The sequence below is a fragment of the Odocoileus virginianus genome, chromosome 21 (genome assembly GCF_023699985.2).
Source record: "Odocoileus virginianus isolate 20LAN1187 ecotype Illinois chromosome 21, Ovbor_1.2, whole genome shotgun sequence".
In the NCBI taxonomy this organism is placed as follows: Eukaryota; Metazoa; Chordata; class Mammalia; order Artiodactyla; family Cervidae; genus Odocoileus; species Odocoileus virginianus.
In genome coordinates, this window is record NC_069694.1 from 18762949 (window position 1) to 18782956 (window position 20008).

At 40.0% G+C, this 20008-nt stretch overlaps 1 protein-coding gene across 4 annotated transcripts in view; it reads right to left on the reverse strand.

Annotated features, from left to right (window-relative positions):
* Positions 1-20008, reverse strand: part of TBC1D19 (TBC1 domain family member 19) — a 137301-nt gene that overhangs the window by 19653 nt on the left and 97640 nt on the right. For all 4 annotated transcript variants that reach the window (XM_070452067.1, XM_020897627.2, XM_070452069.1 and 1 more), the window contains 2 exons: positions 3739-3771; positions 1701-1810 (listed from right to left, as the gene is read on the reverse strand). In XM_070452067.1, the coding sequence (XP_070308168.1) occupies positions 1701-1810; positions 3739-3771 (143 nt within the window). The remainder of the gene's footprint in view (positions 1-1700; positions 1811-3738; positions 3772-20008) is intronic.

The window sequence follows — 20008 nt, forward strand, 5'->3', positions numbered from 1 at the left end:
GCGCTGTAGCCACACCCTCCACTTTCTTCCTCCATATGTTCCTTTCTTTCAGCTGCCTCACCCATCAGGGAAAATATTTCCTGCTTTTTTTACTCTTTCACTAAAAACCATCCCCAGGGAAAGACTGACTGCTTGAAATTTCTGTCAGGAAGCCATCACACAAGAATGTTTGATTACTGAGTATAAGGATGTTTTTTAAAAAAACTGAAATCTACTTTTTTTTAAAAGGGCATTGTAGAGTACAAAGCAGATGGGTTTTCAAGTGCATTAGTTACTTGACAACTCTGAATAAAGTCTTTCTTGCAGTTCAGCATTCCTCAGGGTTGTTCTTTGTAAGGAAGTTCTAATCCTCTTTTTGAGTTTCTGAGTTTCTAAAGAAGTAAGGCTGTCGTGGTTCTAAACAGTTGAGTCTGGCTGCAAGCCAGAAAAGGAGATGACCGCCTGTAAGCCTTTATTTCACTGAATAAAGAAAGGGCAGAGGCAGGGCTGTCCCAATCGGTCAGCAGGAAGAGGGCAGTTTAGGGTCAGCATGGAGGCACAGAAGGAACAGCCAGAGTTTTAAAAATGGAAAAAATTTTTTTTAAAGTCTGATGTGTGAAAATAAAACATGAGAATAAGAAATCTGATGCTAAGTATGACTTATTAGAAAAGAGAATTATTAATATATTTTTGGTTATTCTAGATTAAACATTACTGCAATACAGACACTAAATCAAGTTATCTCAGAGAGAAGAGACCCATGAGAATTTTGTAGCACTTCATTTGCTCATTTGTGACATCCTGGATTTCTGTTATTTGCCAGCTTTCATCAACAATGTTTGAGAGCAACACTAGAGACAGAGGAAGGTGGACTGGGAACACACAGGATTAAAATGGGGAGGAGGTATGATGAACCGCTATTTAGTCCAGTAGCAGTGTGACAATCTTCTCTTTCAGAAAACTTGGTAGCTCTGACACATTCCAATTTTAATGTTTCTTTGGGAGTGTCAGTCAAGTTACTCACAAGCAGACCAAAGCGGGCCCAAAGACAGAAAAAGTATAACTGAAATAAATACTTGTTTTTACTCAGGTTAAGGGGGGTAGGAATGGGGAGGGAAGATACGATAAAGGATTGGCCAAAATAAGACAGATACAAATATTCAATTCCCAATATGTTTCTCCTTGAATTTCTTGTTAAGGCCAAGGAGTCATCTATTGAATAAACAAAGAAAATATCTAGTTTGATAAAGGATAATTAGTCAAACATGATATTGAAAAATAAAGGACAAATACATGTTTAATTTTCATTGACAAAGATGATGATGATGATCATAATGACAATAAAAACAACAGCCATCTATTTACTGAACACTTGCCACGAGCCAAGTACTACCCAAGGGCTTCATACTCTTCTTTACAGCACCACAGAAACTCAGCATTAACCTCATTTCAGAGATGAGGAAACCAAAGTTCAAAAAAAGTAGCCATCTTTGTCAAAGAAAACAATACAGACATTGCTATGTTTATTCTTTCAACATATAAAAGATAATTTTTAAATGCAAGTGATAAAGGACTTTTTCTCATCATTATTACTAAAACTATTTAAGTATCAATTTATTCTTTCCTTTTTTCCATAGGAAAGTGATGCTTCACAATTTGTTTTTCTTAAGGTAAAAAAGAACAAATCAGAGTCTGGTTTGATCCAATTTTTATGAACTTACAGAAGGATGAGAAGAGATGGAATGAAGCCTGAAGAAAAAACGCACATACATCTCACGGAATATCTGATACAGTTTGGAAGGTTCATGGTATAGAAAACAAAGTGGTGCAACTGAAAGAACAAAAAAAATTAATTGATAATATTGCAGAACTACTATAATTGAAAAAAAAAGTTCACAAAACATAAAGAATAAATATTTCATAGTAATGATATTCATTCAAGTTTAAAATCATATACATTCTTTTTTTCATGTTGAAAAGGGAATATATGCACATGTAAAAACTGTCATTAAATTTTTTTTTAAATGGAGTAAATTATAAAATGTTTTATAATCCCAACAGTAGAATAACACAATGGAACCATATAAGGGTATCAAAAATTCAAAGTAACTTTAAAAAATTACATAAAATCTCTCTCTTTTTAAATTGAAGTAATAAGAAAGTGACATCCAGGCAATTCATTTTTACTTTGTGCCACAAAGCATCTTTCAAAATTTTTAATTTTTGACATCAGGCAAGTAAAATATAAAATGATTTATGATTAGCTTTTAGAAAGTTGGTCTTCAACTGATGGAATTTGAAAATTAAAATTCTGATTAACAGGCTACTGGTCAACATTGGCATATCCCAATATGTTTCTAGACAGTTTTCATAGGCTTAAAGTAAAGCAACTCTAAGAATGTATTTCTCTAGTGAATTTTTTGTGTGTTTGTCATAACAATCTCTGTTTCTCTAATGAATTTGAATTAAGTTTTCTTTTGCACTGTTTGTGGCAATTAAGCACAGGTGGGTCAGCTCAACCAGCGAGTCCACAGCTGAATGTCAGAAAGTCAGATTTTAAAATCAGATGCCAACCTGACAATGTGATTATTTCATCTGTGAATAGGCAGGAGTCAGTGATGTATTTTGTACCCTGAGAATTGTTAGAAAGTTTAAACTTCCTGACATCATTAACTGTTCTCTAAATCGCTCAAGTACACCTTTTAAAAACTATTTACTTGAAAAATGCTTGCAGTTGGGATTATTAAAATAAAAGGATTAAAGGGCTTACATTTTATTATTAGAGGTAAAAATTTATATTCTTAACCTTGCTAGGTTTTCTATTTTAAATTCCTCACATATTTATAAAAGAGAAATATGCTAGAACCTCACTATAATAATATGTATTATGTTATGAAATTTTGGCAGCTCAAGAGAATAAAGCCAAGGGAAGCATAATGCAAAATTCCTAGACACTTTGAATCCTTTTCATTGTATGCTGGTTTTAAAAGTTTTATATTTTGTCATTCACCGTGATGGTCTGATGCTGAACACTCAAGGGTTTTTTTGTTTTTTTTTTTTACATAGAAAAGTGTTAATTTATTGCTGATTCTTTTTACAAAGGTAAACTTTATATTTGTTTAGTATAAAGGTTGGGGAGGAGGAATAGTTGGGACAAGAATCTTCAACAAGTTCATATGTAATGCAGATAAATGAAAAATTAAATGGCATTAAGGCAGATAGCGTTCTCCTTCTTGCTTATCTCCGTGACGCTTCCTGCATTCCTCATTCAAAGACACGTGAGACAAAAGGTGCTCAGGGCTCTCAGACCTGCACACGTGTTTGTCGTGTGTGCTTCAGGATGACCGCAGGCTTCAGTGTGACTGTTGCTCTGCATACCAGCCAGTCTGAAGAAATCATGAGCTCACTCGGTGTTGTCCTTCCCTTTGCATTTTTTCTGATCCAGTATTTTTTAAAAAGACTTACGGGAATTTAAGAATTTTTACAGCTATTAAGACTAAATATCAGTCTGTATTTCTAATTTCCAGTGAATTAGAAAATGGTAAACCATAGAACCATTTTCATGGTATGTTTAATTTCACAAGCAATCATCATCTCAGCAAAATCTTAATTGGACATATAAACAAATACCAAACCCAGTGTTTAAAAGTTCACAATAACACTGTTGAGTGCGTGGGTGATGCAATATAAAGGGTGAGGTTCATGTTCAAATTTTCTAAAGTGTAATAGAAACAGTGAGTATTTAAAAGCCTAACTTACCATACATTGAAAATCCATGAAAAGGGATTACACCTAAAAAAAAAAAGTATTTCTTTTCAATTAGTATACCCACTGAATTATTTATTAGGTAAGCTTTAGGGGATTAAAACCAAAAATAGAGAGCTTTCCTAGTTTTGCTTCAACTTTGTTCCTGAATGTCAGAAAGACTTAGTGGTGGTAACCAACAAAATGATGTGCTTTTTAATAGCTTTAGAGAAGCAATCAAGAGGTTTTCAATACATATCCAGTTAACTTTTTATTGATAAAGCTGAAAATTAAGACTATGAATATATGTGTTACAAAAACAGAACAAGGCAGATCACAGAACCAAGTTTAAGAACTAACTAATGGTCTCAGAAAGTCAATAGATTAAGTCCTTGAAACAACTTCAACCTGTATATTAGATTTAATTTGTTAAAAGATAAGTGAGCATTTCAAGGTACCTCTTGAATAGATATATTCCCTTTAAACTTACCAAAAGTTACATCATAGGATGTAATCTGGAAAAAACATTGGTAGGAATGTGGTACAAATTCAGTGTAATCTTTGGCAAGAATTATAAAAAAGAACACATCCGTTTAAAAAAAATACTTGAAGCCTGACTTGGTGTGCTAAACATCTTGTCACATTCTAAGTGAAAAATTAGAACTTGGACAGCTTAAGTTCAAAACAGAAGTTCTGTAATATACACACCACCATATATCTAACACAGTACTAGATCAGGCTGCAAACACATAAGAAAAATAAGTTTACTATTTTGAAAAATAGTACGGAAATGCTTTATTCATCTGACATTTTTCAGAGGCAAAAACATGGTGTTGGCAGAGCGTTGAGAGGTCATCTAGAGTAAGTTCTAACAAATGACTGTCCAGTCTCAATCTGAAACACATTCAGCAATAGGAGACACATTAATTCCCAGTGAAACGAGTTAAAATTTTGAACAGGTTTAATTTAGGGGGAGTTATTTCTCTTACAGAGTCAAACTCTGGCTCCGAGTAATCCCCACTTACTACTCCTAGTTCTGACCATAAAGGTCACATGGAACAAGCCTAACTTACCTTCTATGAAAACTTTCAGAAACATTGGAGGACACTGACTGTTCTTTCCCCCACTCCCAACACCATCACCACCAGGTTGGGCTTTCGGTGCGTGTTTTTTGTTTTTCTTGTTGTTGTTCTGAGACTTTATGAGTTCCTTTAAAAGTTCCCCGGGTGAAGTAGTCCTGAATTATTTCTCTATTCTATTCTCTTCTGGACAAACTATAGTTCACCACAGTCAAAGTGAGGTGACGAAAGCCTTCAAGCATTTTCCTTCCCTACACACCCCAGAGCTAAAGCATAGCACACCTGTGCAGTTGTTTCTGACATAAGTAAAGGGCTGTATTCTTATATCTATTACATTTCCTCTTTGGTGAACCGTTCCGATTTGAGACAATTCTGGATCCTCATCCTGTTATCTAACGTATTCCCTCTTCTTCCTGGGTGTGCACTGCTGGAAAGTTTGATAAATGCACCATCTATGTCCTCATCTAGAGCATCAAAAAATGCTGAACAAGACAGAGGACAGGACTTGTCACTAGAGACCTCCTTCCACACTGACAGTAATCCACTCATCAACATCCTACTGAGGCACGTTAAGAGCACAGACCAGGTATCAGACAGACTTGGTTGGGTTCATACAGCTCCATCATTTAAGAACCTTGTGAGCCTCGTTTCTTAACTCCCCTAATTCTCAATTTCCTCATCTTGTAAATCAGAGATAATACCAGAACTACATAAATGACTAAATGAGAGATGATGACTACAGCTTGGGCTTCCTAGGTGGCTCAGCGGGTAAAGAATCCACCTGCAATGCAGGAGATACAGGAGATGAGGTTTCAATCCCCAGGTTGGAAAGATCCCCTGGAGAAGTGCATGGCAACCCACTCCAGTATTTTTGTCTGGAGAGTTCTCATGGACAGAGGAGCCTGGTGGGCTACAGTTCATGGGGTCGCAAAGTGTCGGACACGACTGAAGCGACTGAGTACACATGCATATACAACTATAGCTTAGCCATTCATAAATAAAGGCAATTATTGATGTTATTATTCACAAATGAAATCATATTTCTATGATGATTTAGAAGTAATTTTATCAAAAAAGAGTATGAGGAAAACAAAATATTATTCTGAACTAGTATGCCAGGCCAACCACCTTTAAAATTTTGTGCAGCATCACTCAAACTTCGTAAGCTAAAATCCTCAAGATCTACCTTTTCCCATTTTCCCCTTGTCTCCCAGAACACAACACAGATTCATGTTGTTCAACTCTGTCTGAATCCCACCACGTTTATCATTTTCCTTATTTATCTCTACGTGATTAGCTGCCCTGTTCTCTCAGAACTGTCCTACTCTTCAAGTGCTTCACACCCAACTGCAGAATTCACTTCCCCCCACGCTGAGGCTGATGCCACTGAAATAAATTCTCTTGCTTGTCTGTTCTTTACCTCAAAGCTTTTGCACACATTTCATCTTTTTTCTCATTTCCCTTTAGGGAGTCTTCAGAGGGAGACGTCTCCTTTCCCTTCTTCAGAGCTACCGTTTCAGAAGCTACCAGAGCTTCACCTTTGTTCTTAACCCTGTTTCCTTCACTTCTTCTCACAGAAGTTAAGGTCAGATCTGTGGCTTGTGTATGTGTGGTCTGTGAGCTAAGAATGGATTTTACATTTTTGAAAGATTATTTTAGAAAACAATAAGGAGTATTAAGAAGTAGAGACTGTTTGTAGCCAGCAAAATTTTAAATATTTACTATTTGGCCTTTTACAGGAAAAGTTTGCCAACCTCTGGTTTGGAATTCTGTCCCACCGATTTTCCTCCCCCCTCTTTTATGTTCATCATTTAACAAATACGTACTGAGTTTCTACTATGTGCCTGACACTGCTCTGAGATCTGGAGCTTACTTTTTACCAAGGACAGGGAAGTTATGATGAAATACGAGCACATATGTCAGACAGTGATTAGAGCCATGAAGAGGAATAATGGAGGCAAGGGGGGCGGAGAGGACACGGCCAGGGGAGGGAGGCGGTTGTAAGAGGCCCTGAAGCTCTGGAGGTGAGAGTCACGTGGTAAGGGGCGACCTGCAGGCCCCGGGCTTCGTGTGGTGATCGCCATGAACCGGGATAAGTTTCCTGAGGTGGATGGCCTGAAGGCAGAGAGTGGCGGCATCGGCTCTCACTCCTACTAGTGGAGGAGCAGAGGAGAGGGGTGGCTAGGTCTTATGGAAGTACTCCTCTCTCCAGCCTCTATTTTCACTGCCACTTTCAGCCAAAGACATTATAAACACCTTCACTAATAACAAGAAGAGGAGGAGGAGGACTTGTCCAGTTTTTTCCTGGACCTTACTTCCTGTCAAACAAATGTCTAATCTCTCTCCTCTTGAAGTCAAGCTTCATTCTAAAAACATGATCTGAATTAACTTCCCTTACTTCCTCATCATGTAGCCCCAACTCCTTATAATCTGGTTTCCACTCCTCTCAGCCCAACTCCTGACTGCTAACGTCTCCTCTGTGTGTCCTGGCCCCCAGCAGCTGAAAGTCCCTTCTCCAGATTGAGCCTGCCAGGCCCCGTGCAGATCAGGCTCCCTGCCTCAGAAGCTTCTGCTGCTCAGGTTTTGGTTTTGCTCTGTTGTCTTTTGGGCTAGTTCTCTCTACTGCACAGCTCTTAAATACGGCTACTTTCCAAGACTCTGCCATACTTGTCTTCTCTTTCCTTCCACTAGCATTCTCCTTATTAACCCATAATTCAAACAGTAAAAGCCCAGTTTCCTGAGCCTCCTTCTGGACTGTCTAGTTCTGTAAACAACTCCTTGCCTCCCTAGGTGTCAAGGAGGAAAGCTTTGCTTTCCAGTCCTCCCTCAGCCCTTATACCTAAATGTGACTGTGTCCCTTTCTTGTCGCTTTATGATAAAGAAGGCTTAACTCTTCAGGATTGGCCACTGTCTAACACAGCTTCATTTTTCTTCCCTACGAGCACAATTCGAATCCCGCCAAACTGACTGCCAGCCTTTCAGCTTCTGGACCTCAGGAAAAGGGCTGTAGATGCTCCTCTACACTTGCGGCCATGCCCAGCCCCACCCCTTAGAGATTTTAAACAATACTCCTAGAAAGGTCCCCCGACAGACCCCTACTTTCCATCCCCAATCACTCACTAATCAGCACTCTCTTATCGGCTGACTTGCCCTGACTGACTGAGGCGCCCCTTCTCCTCTCTGCACCTAGACAACCCTGCACAGTTCTGGCTCCACTTCCTACCTGTGTATACTCAGGTTGCTTATTTCTCCTTTTTCCTTATCCAGTACTGTTCTTAGACCAAGGCAGGGAGACTTGGAGTAAGAGGCCTGTTATAGCCCTCCTCTGACTATACCCCTCACCCAGAATCCATGTCCCTCCTTTCAGACCAAAACTCAGGTACCCAAGACTCTTGAAATCCCCAGCCAAAGGCCCTCAGCCAGCTTCCAGGGTCTCCACAGCCTCTTCAGTGGAACTACTCTTCTGATGGATGCTGTCTTCAGGATGGAGAGGTGGTCAAAGGGTGAACATTTGTGGAGGATGTGAACAGAGCTTGGACCTGTCTGTCCAGGTATGGGATACAGCCACGGTAAGAAGTGGGTGGGAGATACCACAAGCTAGGGACTTCTGAGGAGTCTTAAGAATTCTGAATTTGAAACTCACCTCCCAGATTGTTATAAAGGTATATTTTTCAAGACAAGAAAGCCAAGTAGAAAATACTAAGCAGTTTATTAGCTTGACTTATAACTTCTGAAAATCTAGACTTACAGTAGGTGGGCTTCCTATTGTACTGGGCTTCCCTGATAGCTCAGTTGGTAAAGAATCCTCCTGCAATGCAGGAGACCCTGATTCAATTCCTGGGTAGGAAGATCCACTGGAGAAGGGATAGGCTACCCACTCCAGTATTCTTGGGCTTCCCTTGTGGCTCAGCTGGTAAAGAATCCGCCTGCAATGCAGGAGACCTCGGTTTGATCCCTGGGTTGGGAAGATCCCCTGGAGAAGGGAAAGGCTGCCCACTCCAGCATTCTGGCCTGGAGAATTCCATGGACTGTAGAGTCCATGGGTCGCAGAGTCAGACACAATTGAGTGACTTTCACTTTCACTTTCCAATTGTACTCATGGCCTGGACCCTCCAAGTTAGGAACAAACTTTCCTTTACCTGCAAAATGAGGACAATACCAGTGAGGCTGTAAAGATTAAATAAGAGGATGTATGTTATATGCCTAGCACAACACTAGATGCAAAGTCAGAACTTAACGAATGATGTTTTTGTTCTCTTATACTATATTATAATTACTTTTGTTTTTCTCTCTTCCAATGTAATAAATCACTTGAGTACAAAAACTATTCCTTATTTATCTCTATTCCGAGGCAAGCTTAATGCCCAAAATACAAAAGATATTGGAATGAATATATGAAGTCCTAGAGAATCTACCTCTACCGTTTTTCAACTGTTCACTTCCTTCCGACTGCCAGGACTGAGTTCAGGCTCTGATGAACTCTTACCTATAGTCTGCAAGAGCCTCCAAAGTGGAAACCCTTTCCCAAAACTCTCTGCCTTCCAACAAACTTTTGTAATGGTTCAGGTTATCTTCTAAAATGTTGATGAGGCCATGAAAAAGACCTCTATATCCGTCGAGGATTTTCCCCTGACCATTCATCCACACATCAAATATTCGCTGAGTTTCTACTCACCCAATTAACCAGTGTTTGAAAACCTACTCTGTAGCCTCTGGAGAAATTAAACTGAATGTGACATTTTTTCTATTTATGGAATTCACATTCTAGCCTTATAATATAGGCTAAGTGTCTACAGAGTGAAATTCAAAAACTCTGATCTGGTCTTAACCATTCATGCTGGCAATCTGAGATATATCTGCCTCTCCTTTGTCATCTTGATTCTGTACTGTAGTACAGTCATGCTAGATTACGCATCATCAGAACACATCATGCATTTTCATACTGTGGTAGCTTTGAACTTAGTAATTCTGTACAATGAATTGCTTTAATGTCTATTAAAACCTTGCTACGGATAAGTATAATCTCAGAAAAACATACTGCAATCTCTTAATCCTAATTAAACACTGATTCTTCTGCAAAAATTCTTATGGCACTTTGTTCATATTTCCATCACTATAATTTCACTGTATTTTGTGTTATAATTAACTGTTTAACAGAATGTTACAGAGGGCAGTAAATACATTTTATGCACCTTTTATGCATTTTATGGTGCCACAAACATGGTTAATAATAAATATACTTTTGTTGAATGCTGCTGCTGCTAAGTCACTCAGTCTGACTCTGTGCGACCCCATAGACGGCAGCCCACCAGGCTCCTCTGTCCCTGGAATTCTCCAGGCAAGAATACTGGAGTGGGTTGCCATTTCCTTCTCCCTTGCTGAATCAGTGAAGGGTAGATGAATAAGTAAAGAAGGGGGAAGAAATTTATTGGTCCCTAGTTGGGAGATGAGGATTCCATTGTGAGCTTATCAAACTAGCTGGATAACTTTAGGAAAGTGATCAAACCTCATGAGCTTCAGTAATTGGTTGTCATTACAAGGGACTAATTGGAAGACCTGATGTCATTGGAAGGACTGATGCTAAAGCTGAAGCTCCAGTACTTAGGCCACCTGATGCAAAGAGCCACCTCACTGGAAAAGACCCCGATGCTGGGAAAGATTGAGGGCAAGAGAAGGGGATGACAGAAGATGAGATGGTTGGATGGCATCACTGACTCCACGGACATGAGTTTGAGCAAGCTCTGGGAGATAGCAGAAGGACAGGGAAGCCTGGTGTGCTGCAGTCCATACAGTCACAAAGGGTCAGACCAGACCTAGCGACTGAACAAGAGAAAAAGGGACTAAGATTGTCTCCGAAATATCATCAAACTGTAGAATTCTACATTTAACAATTATGTCTAGGGCAAATATAGAAAAATTCGTGAGATCTGAAGTAAACTGAACATATGAGGATCGTACCATGAGAATGGTAAGATTCTTTACCAACTTAAAGGTCTTTTAAGGACTTCCCTATAGCTCAGATGATAAAAAAAATCCGCCTGCAATGCAGAAGACCCAGATTCAATCCCTGGGTCAGGAAGGTCCTCTGGAGAAGGGAATGGCAATCCACTCCAGTATTCTTGCCTGGAGAATCCCATGGACAGAGGAGACTGGCGGGCTATAATCTGTGGGATTGAAAAGAGTCGGATACAACTAAGCGAATAACACTACTACTACCATTAAAGGTCTTTTGCTTTCAAAAAACAAAAAACTGAAAACCAGATTAGGTACACGCTGAAGGTCAATATTCTTAACGACATAATAGCCTCCAGCTTTAGTTCAAGGGAACACTTAAGAGGGCCCAAAGATGATTTTTCTTCTTTAATCTCTCCCTCTGTTTATATCTTTGGTTAAGTCTCTTTTCTCTTGTAAACACCCATCTTTTTCTATCTTCCCTAAATGCAGCTTCATTTTATTTCCTTTACTGACTATAAACTTTTAACAAATTTAAAAGTTCATCTTCATCTAATCATGTTAACATGTGAAAGAAAAACTAAGCAAGAAAAATAAGTTCATAAATAGAAGGCATATTTTGACCTTACAGAAACAGAAGTATGTATTACATCCTTCTAAAAACCAAATATTAAAGCTGGCTGCTGTTATACAAAACCCTTATATTCTCATTGAAAAAAAACACTTTTTACTTCCTCTGTTCAGTACTGCAGAAACATCTGAGCAAGCAAGTTAAGGCAGAAAGAAATGAAGACGTTACTATCATTATCTTTGTCTTCTACAGATAATAATTAAAGATGTCCTAAGTGTAGGACTACCTTAATCAGGACAGAGCACTTTTCATTATGAAACTTCAATTCAGTTCAGTCACTCAGTCGTGTCCGACTCTTTGCGACCCCATGAGTCGCAGCACGCCAGCCCTCCCTGTCCATTACAAACTCCCGGAGTTTACTCAAACTCATGTCCATCGAGTCGGTGATGCCATCCAGCCTTCCCATCCTCTGTCATCCCCTTCTCCTCCTGCCCCCAATCCCTCCCAGCATCAGGGTCTTTCCCAATGAGTCAACTCTTCACATGAGATGGCCAAAATATTGGAGTTTCAGCTTCAGCATCAGTCCTTCCAATGAACACCTAGGACTGATCTCTTTTAGGATGGACTGGTTATGAAGCTTAGAGTGAATGAATTAGTCAACTGCCAAACAGCAAAAAGGAATGCTGTTTAAGCCGACTCATGACTAATCACACTTTTACCACATTTCCCCTAAGTTATAAAATCTATAGCTGCTGTCTAAACAGCGAGGTTATAAGATATTGGAGGCAAGGGCCACAATTCATACTGTGTATTATCTTCAGCATCCAGCATACTGTCTTCTACAAGTGAGATGCTCAACATATGCTGTTAATGATGGGAATTTAAGCAATTATAATCAAGGCTTATATATGATATTAAAGTGTAAGATTCATTTATGAATAAGCAATTAACATATAAGACAAGAGGCTCTCAATAACTCAGTGTTGAAATTACAAATGGCCCACAAAGTCATACAGACATGAATTTGGGTCTTGTGTGTCTCCAGGAAAGTTACTAACACTCTGAGTCTCTATTTTCATTTTTTAAAGTGATGTTAAATAATACTACCTTCACTGGGCTGTATAATACTAAAGCATAAATGAGTTAATGTATTCAAAGCGCATTACAGTATAGTATTTAGTACATAGCCAGTGCTCACTAATTATATTATATTTTATACTATAAAGGGAGAGTACCACATTTGAGCATCAGCTTAAACCTAAGAAAATCTTTCTTTCAACAGTATTAAATAGAGGTTTACTTCTACTTAATCAAGATTAACCTGGGCTTAAGATTCCAGAAAAGTGTACATAGACTGCTCTGTTGAAAAGCACAAAGTCAGATTCTGACAAACAAAAGTAGGAGGCACAAGTAGCAATGAATTCATTAACACTCTAGGGCACACACCACCTAAAACATTTCTTTGATCTCAAAGCCTGTCATGTTCTTGGCCAGTTTTTCAAAATCCTTTCCTTTGCCCTCACCACTTCAGTGTTTCAATGGTCAAGTTTCATCCACCTGGCCTTCATCCAAGAGTGTACTTCTAACCAGCATCAGGATGCTTGGGACACCATCTCTAATCTGGCCTCAGAGTTCTGCAAGTCTGCTATGAATGGTTATTTTAAGATCCTAGCCTACCTTCATCTAACTGAAGAAAGCCTAAATTATTAACTGCCTACTCCATTCAACAGAAATAACTTTATAAAGTAATGATTCAATGGGCCTTTGACATAGCCCAGAATGGTAAACATCATCAACAAAAATAAATCTTGAACTGGATGAGATATAAATAGTAAATATGACTCAGAAAATACCCCAAATTATTACCATGCTTTGCACTTACTAAATATTTTCCCTTAATTTTCTTGTCTCTATTAATATTTAGCATTTATAGTTGTACCATAACACTAATATCTGATTCACTTTAACATCACTTCAGTTGAAAGCAAATTTTTACACTCTTTCATTTGGGATTACTTAGTACAATTTATTTAATTCATTTGCTGAAATAATCATTTCCTTTGTTTATTCTCATTCCACATGTAGCCTACAGGTCAGTAAGTGTAAGCACTAGGACAGCGGTCAAATTGTTTTCTACTATTTCTGCTACCTTTCTGAACTGGAATTTCAGAATATGATTTTGTTACTTTATTTTAGTAGTTAAAAGTTCCCAAAACAACAGCAGATAACCGTATTTAAATATACATCTAGAAATCATATTTTAAACAACCAGTTTTCCAGTTAATGTCCAAAGTTACACATGAAATTAATTTGGATTATGAGATGTTTTTTATTTAATTTAGTATATTGCTATTTATCAACCTGACAAGATTTGAAATGATATATTTTTGTTATTTCTTCCAAGAATCTTTCCTGAGAAGACTCTGAGTTTTTGTTTCTGCCTGACTTCTGGGCTCTATGCAAGCGGGACGTGAAAGCTAAGGAAGAACTGTAAACAGCCTAAGCCCTGGCAGACCCTCTACATGGTCTAATCAGCAAAGACTGGGAAAATTTTTTTTGGCTTGAGAAGGAAATCTCTGTCAAATTTCTAACTGGTCACTAAGCTAACAGAACAGAGACTTCACGGGGCACTCAATACAAAAAAAAGATAACCTTTACAAAAGCAGTTCAGAAAAGATGCCTTCACAACAAGAGCCCACAAGAGCAACAAGTTCTGGGAGGGGAGAAAATCTGATTTTCAGAGTTACCACAAGATATCTGGTTATCAAAAACAAAAAAATTATTATGCATGCAAATAAATAAGGAAATATGATCCATTCACAGGAAAACAATAAATTAGTAGAAACTGCCCCTAGAGAAGCCCAGACATTGGACTTACTGGATAAGACTTTAGACTGACCGTCTCCCCACCTGACCTGGCCCCTGGCCCGTTTCCCTCTCCTACCTCATCTTGTACCAGTTTCTGTTTTGCTCACCGTCATCAGTCACAGCGACCATCTGTTGTTCTTCAGATCACCGAGTGTGCTCCTCTTAGACTTTAAAAATGCTGTGCGTTCCCCGTGGGGTGTGCCCTCCCCACCTCCCTACCTCCTATCAATTTCTGTTCCCTTTAATTGTTCATGTTATCACTCAACGAAATTATTTTCAGTTATTTATTTATGTTAGCTACTTGTTCTCTTATGGCAGAAAGTGAAGAGGAACTAAAGAGCCTCTTGGTGAAGGTTGAAGAGGAGAGTGAAAAACCTGGCTTAAAACTCAACATTCAGAAAGCTAAGATCATGGCATTTGGTCCCATCAGTTCATGGCAAATAGATGGGGAAAGAGTGGAAACAGTGACAGACTTTATTTTCTTGGGTCCAAATTCACTGCAGATGGTGACTGTAGCCATGAAATTAAAAGACACTTTCTCCTTGGAAGCAAAGCTATGACCAACCTAGACAGCATATTAAAAAGCAGAGACAATACTTTGCCAACAAATGTCCATCTAGTCAAAGCTATGGTTTTTCCAGTAGTGGATGTGAGAGTTGGACCATAAAAAGAAGGCTGAACACTGAAGAATTGATGCTTTTGAACTGCGGCATTGGAGAAGACTCTTGAGAGTCCCTTGGATAGTAAAAAGATCAAACTAGTCAATTCTAAAGGAAATCAACTCTGAGTATTCATTGGAGTGACTGATGCTGAAGCTGAAGCTCCAATACTTTGGTCACCCGATGCAAAGAGCCCACTCACTGGAAAAGAGAAGACAGGAGGAAAAGGAGATGACAGAGGACAAGATGGTTGGATGGCATCACCAACTCAATGGACATGAGTTTGAGCAAACTCTGAGAGATGGTGAAGGACAGGGATGCCTGGTGTGCTGCAGTCCATGGGGTCACAAACAGTCGGACACAACTGAGCAACTGGACAACGACAACAACAGCAGCATCTGTGTACTTGTTGATAGGATGTCTCCCTCACTAGAATGTGAGGCCCTTGGTAGCAGGGACTTTATATGTGCCCTTTACTGTGGCTCACCCACCTAGAAAAGGGAGCAGAACAGGGCCAAGTAAGTGTTCATTAAATGAACAGGGACAAGTTACACATGTTGACCTAAAAATAAAAAGGCTTAAAAATCTCCCATGATGAGTCTCCTTCAGCTCAGAAATTTTTGCTCACTAGTTGTCTAATGAACCTACTAGAGAAAGTCTTTCCACTGTAACGTCCAGTGCCACAGGGGCCTGTTATTTATTTCCATCCTAGGAAAGGAGACCACAGGAGGGGAAGCGAGTGAGCAAACCTCTGCCCCCTTTTAAGCACCTGCCAGGTCAGGGATGGAGGGTGTGTCTGTGAGCTGCAGGCAAAGCTCTCTGCGTGAGGCCCTGTGACCATAAAGCCAGACCACTTTTTGGTGGTGGTGGTGGTGGTCGTGGCAGAGGCATCCTTGAGAGTTCAAAGTAATCCCGTCTTTGGCAGAGGTTGAAAAACAGGGTGGATAATATAAAAATGTTGCTTAGTATTGCCTTAAGAGTAAAAGGACAGTGACTGACTGCTCCCTGTCTCTTTTTATCTGAAATTTCAGACTCAATCCTCAGAGAAGAGTCCTCTCTGATTCTGGTAAGTTCTAAAACAACCTGAGAAAAGAAGTGATCCTTAAGTATTAAGGTTATGAACAGCAGTGATTTACTTCATTAAGCATTAAGCTATTTTTTTTTTTCTGAATGAGACTGTTTCTAGAACCTAAGACATACACATACCTTTTCAATCTCAGTTCCCTGGTGGCTCAGGCGGTAAGAGTCGGCCTGCAATGCAGGAGAGCAGGTTCAATCCCTGATGCTGACCCTGACGCTGGGGAAGACCCTGATCCTGGGAAAGACTGAAGGCAGGAGGAGATGGGGATGACAGAGGATGAGATGGTCAGATGGCATCACCGACTCAATGGGCATAAGTCTGAGCAAGCTCTGGGGGATGGTGAAGGACAGGGAAGCCTGGCGTGCTGCAGTCCTTGGGGTCGCAGAGTCGGACACGACTGAGCAACTGAACAACCACCTTTTCAGTGGGGCTTCCCTGGTGGCTCAGATGGTGATGGTAAAGAATCTGCCTGCATGCAGGAGACCTGGGTTAGATCTCTGGGTCTCAAAGATCCTCTGGAGAAGGGAATGGCAATCCACTCCAGTATTCTTGCTTGGAGAATTCCATGGACAGAGAAGCCTGACTGGCTACAGTCCACGGGGTCGCAAAGAATAGGACACAACTGAGTGATAACACACACACCTTTTCAATATATAAACTCCTTAATTTTCTAAAAGATACTCAATGAATTCAGTAACATTTTTCTGAGGTAGCAGGACGTGGTGATTAAGATTATTGCTTCTGGCACTTCCCTGGTGGCTCAGTGGTAAAGAATCTGCCTGCCACTGCGGGAGAACAGGGCTCAATCCCTGGCCTGGGAAGATCCCACGTGCTCCAGAACAACTAAGACCGTGGGCCAGTTACTCCACGCGCTCTAACTACTGAAGCGCCTAGAGTCTGCGCTCTGCAACAAGAGAAGCCACTGCAATGAGAAGCCTACACACGGCAACCTGAGAGCAGCTCCCACTTGCGACAACTAGCAAAAAAAGCCCACACAGCAATGAAGGCTCAGCACAGCCAAAAATAAATAAATAAATAAATAAATAACAAAGAATACTGCTTCTGAAGTCAAAGAGCTTGCATTCAAAGCCTGGCTTTGCCACTCACCAGTTGGGCAAGTTAACAGTCTGTGCCTCAACTCCTCTATCTGTGAGTAGGGATAATATTGGTAGTTGCCTGAGAAGGTTCTTCTAAGGATTAAATGAATTAATACATGTAATGTACTTAGTGCACTCCCCACTACATAGTTCTGCATGGAAAATGTGAGCTGATACTGACGACTACTATTACTATTGTTGCTGTAACAATATTTTATTTCTTGGTGCCTTAAGCTCATTATAAAAGTCTCAAATTACTATATAATGTGTTACAACCTAATGATACTTTTTTAAAGGGAAGAGGGCTATTGGCTTTTACATAAAATGGTCCCAGACTGATTTGCGGGTGTGCTTTTTTATATGCTGTTTTATAACTTTTCTATTTTCCTTTGTGAGGTCTCTGATTTTCACTTCTACTGTTGTTAGTCATTCTCCAATCTATATCAGCTTCTTTTCACTCTTCCTTTTTTTTTTTCACAGGGGTATAAAAACCCATAAACCAAGTTTGTTAGGCATGTGTGTCAAATAAAAGCTAATATATGGTAAACTAAGTTGGAAAAGCTCTTCTATGAATAGAGGAAAGGAACTTGATTCCATGGACATCTCATTTGGCCCTTCAGAGATAATTATTTTTTATTTCTCAATCCTTATATAACTATAAAATTAAGTTTCTGGGGAGATAGATGTAACAAAGGTTACACATACATGTTAAAATTTAAAAGCCTCTAATTTGGCTTTTTAAATGCTCCTTAAAGTCCTACTAAAACGAGATCCTGGAGGAACAAAAGTGAATGCTACAGTCCTGAACCTCACAAGGCCTGCAATGTAGAGGGGGTGATAAAGCATCAACAACCAATGCCAAGAAAATATAATAAGAGATAGCAAAGATTTTCACATTGGGTACTATGAGAGTCTAGAAGGGCCCTTAGCCTCCTGGGGGTCCAGGGAAAGTTTCCTGAAGAGGATCATGCCTGAGCTGAACCTGGAGGACAGCCAGGTGAAGAAAGGCTGAGTGGGCTACTGCAATCACAGGAGCAGGAGAGGTAACGAGGCAGGAAGCGGCATTCTGCTTCTGTGAGAGTATGCTTGTGTAAAGAATTACTAATTTGATATTTTGTGCTTTTCTAAAAAGTAAAATAGGAAATTGTGAGAAATGAAGCTAGAAGTTAGACTGAATAGGGGCCAGAGTCAAGATGGACCTTCTTATGCTTGCTGAGAGGCTTGGATATTGCTTATAAAGAAATGCGGAGCCATTAAGAAAACTTTAGGGAGAAAATGACAAATTTCAGCTTTTCCTTTTAGATATATAACTCAGACAGCACTGCAAAACACAGAACAAGGTGAGAAAAGCCTGTCTCAGTTCAGTTCAGTTCAGTTGCTCAGTCGTGTCCGACTCTTTGTGACCTCATGAACTGCAGCACGCCAGGCCTCCCTGTCCATCACCAAGTCCCGGAGTTTACTTAAACCCATGTCCATCGAGTCGGTGATGCCATCTAACCATTTCATCCTCTATCGTCCTCTTCTCCTCCTGCCCTCAAACTTTCCCAGCATCAGGGTCTTTTCCAATGAGTCACCTCTTCGCATCAGGTGGCCAAAGTATTGGAGTTTCAGCTTCAGCATCAGTCCTTCCAGTGAACACCCAGGACTGATCTCCTTTAGGATGGACTGGTTGGATCTCCTTGCCATCCAAGGGACTCTCAAGAGTCTTCTCCAACACCACAGTTCAAAAGCATCAATTCTTCAGCGCTCAGCTTTCTTTATAGTCCAACTCTCACATCCATACATGACCACTGGAAAAACCATAGCCTTGACTAGACAGACCTTTGTTGACAAAGTAATGTCTCTGCTTTTTAATATGCTACCTAAGTTGGTCATAACTTTCCTTCCAAGGAGTAAGCGTCTTTTAATTTCATGGCTGCAATCACCATCTGCAGTGATTTGGGAGCCCAGAAAAATAAAGTCAGCCACTGTTTCCACTGTTTCCCCATCTATCTGCCATGAAGTGATGGGACTGAATACCATATTAGTTTTCTGAATGTTGAGCTTTAAGCCAACTTTTTCACTCTCCTTTTTCACTCTCCTTTTTCACTTTCATCAAGAGACTCTTTAGTTTTTCCTCACTTTCTGCCATAAGGGTGGTGTCATCGGCATATCTGAGGTTATTGATATTTCTCCCGGCAATCTTGATTTCAGTTTGTGCTTCCTCCAGCCCAGAGTTTCTCATGATGTACTCTGCGTCTACTGGTGTCTAAAGGCTGACTGAGGGCAAGGTAGTAGTTATGATGATGCCACGAGGGTCCCAGATGGGTTTTGAAGATAAAATTGGAATATCCTCATGATTTGTTGGAGGAAGAGGATCCAAAACTGAAAAGAATCACGATGACTACCAGATGTTAGGCCTTGAATGACAGGCAGGCACACTTAACTAGAGAGAAATAGTTCATTATTTTTGTTTTTGTTGTTGTTGTTCTGTTTTTTTTTTAATTTAGTTTTGCTTTTTTTTTTCTTTTATAAATATGAAAATTAATTTACTTTGACTTAAGACATGTTAAGTTTGAGTTAAATAATGTAGAAGTCAGAACTGAATTAACAAATAGAAGAACAATTAACAAACAGAAGCAAGAGAGCAGATACGAAGTCCTAGGAAAATGATTGAAAAGAAGAGCTACCCCGGGGAAAGAAAGAAGAGCAGCAGAACGAGGGTGGGGCGGGCCCCTGGAACTCCAGAGCTCAGGAGGAGCAGAGGCAGGCAGCCTGGGACAGAAGCGGGGCAGCACCCCGAGAGGTGCAAGGAGACAGCCTTGCACCTTCCCGGCACCGTTTCACGGGGCTGGTCCCTGAAGAAGCTGAGCGCAGCGTGTAAGTCGCATTTGCTGGGCACTCACTGCACAGCCAGCACTGTGCTGTCTCCTACAGTGTACCTCCTTTAGTCTGTTACCCGTGTGCTACAGATGCCGAATCTGAGGGCTGGCGAAATG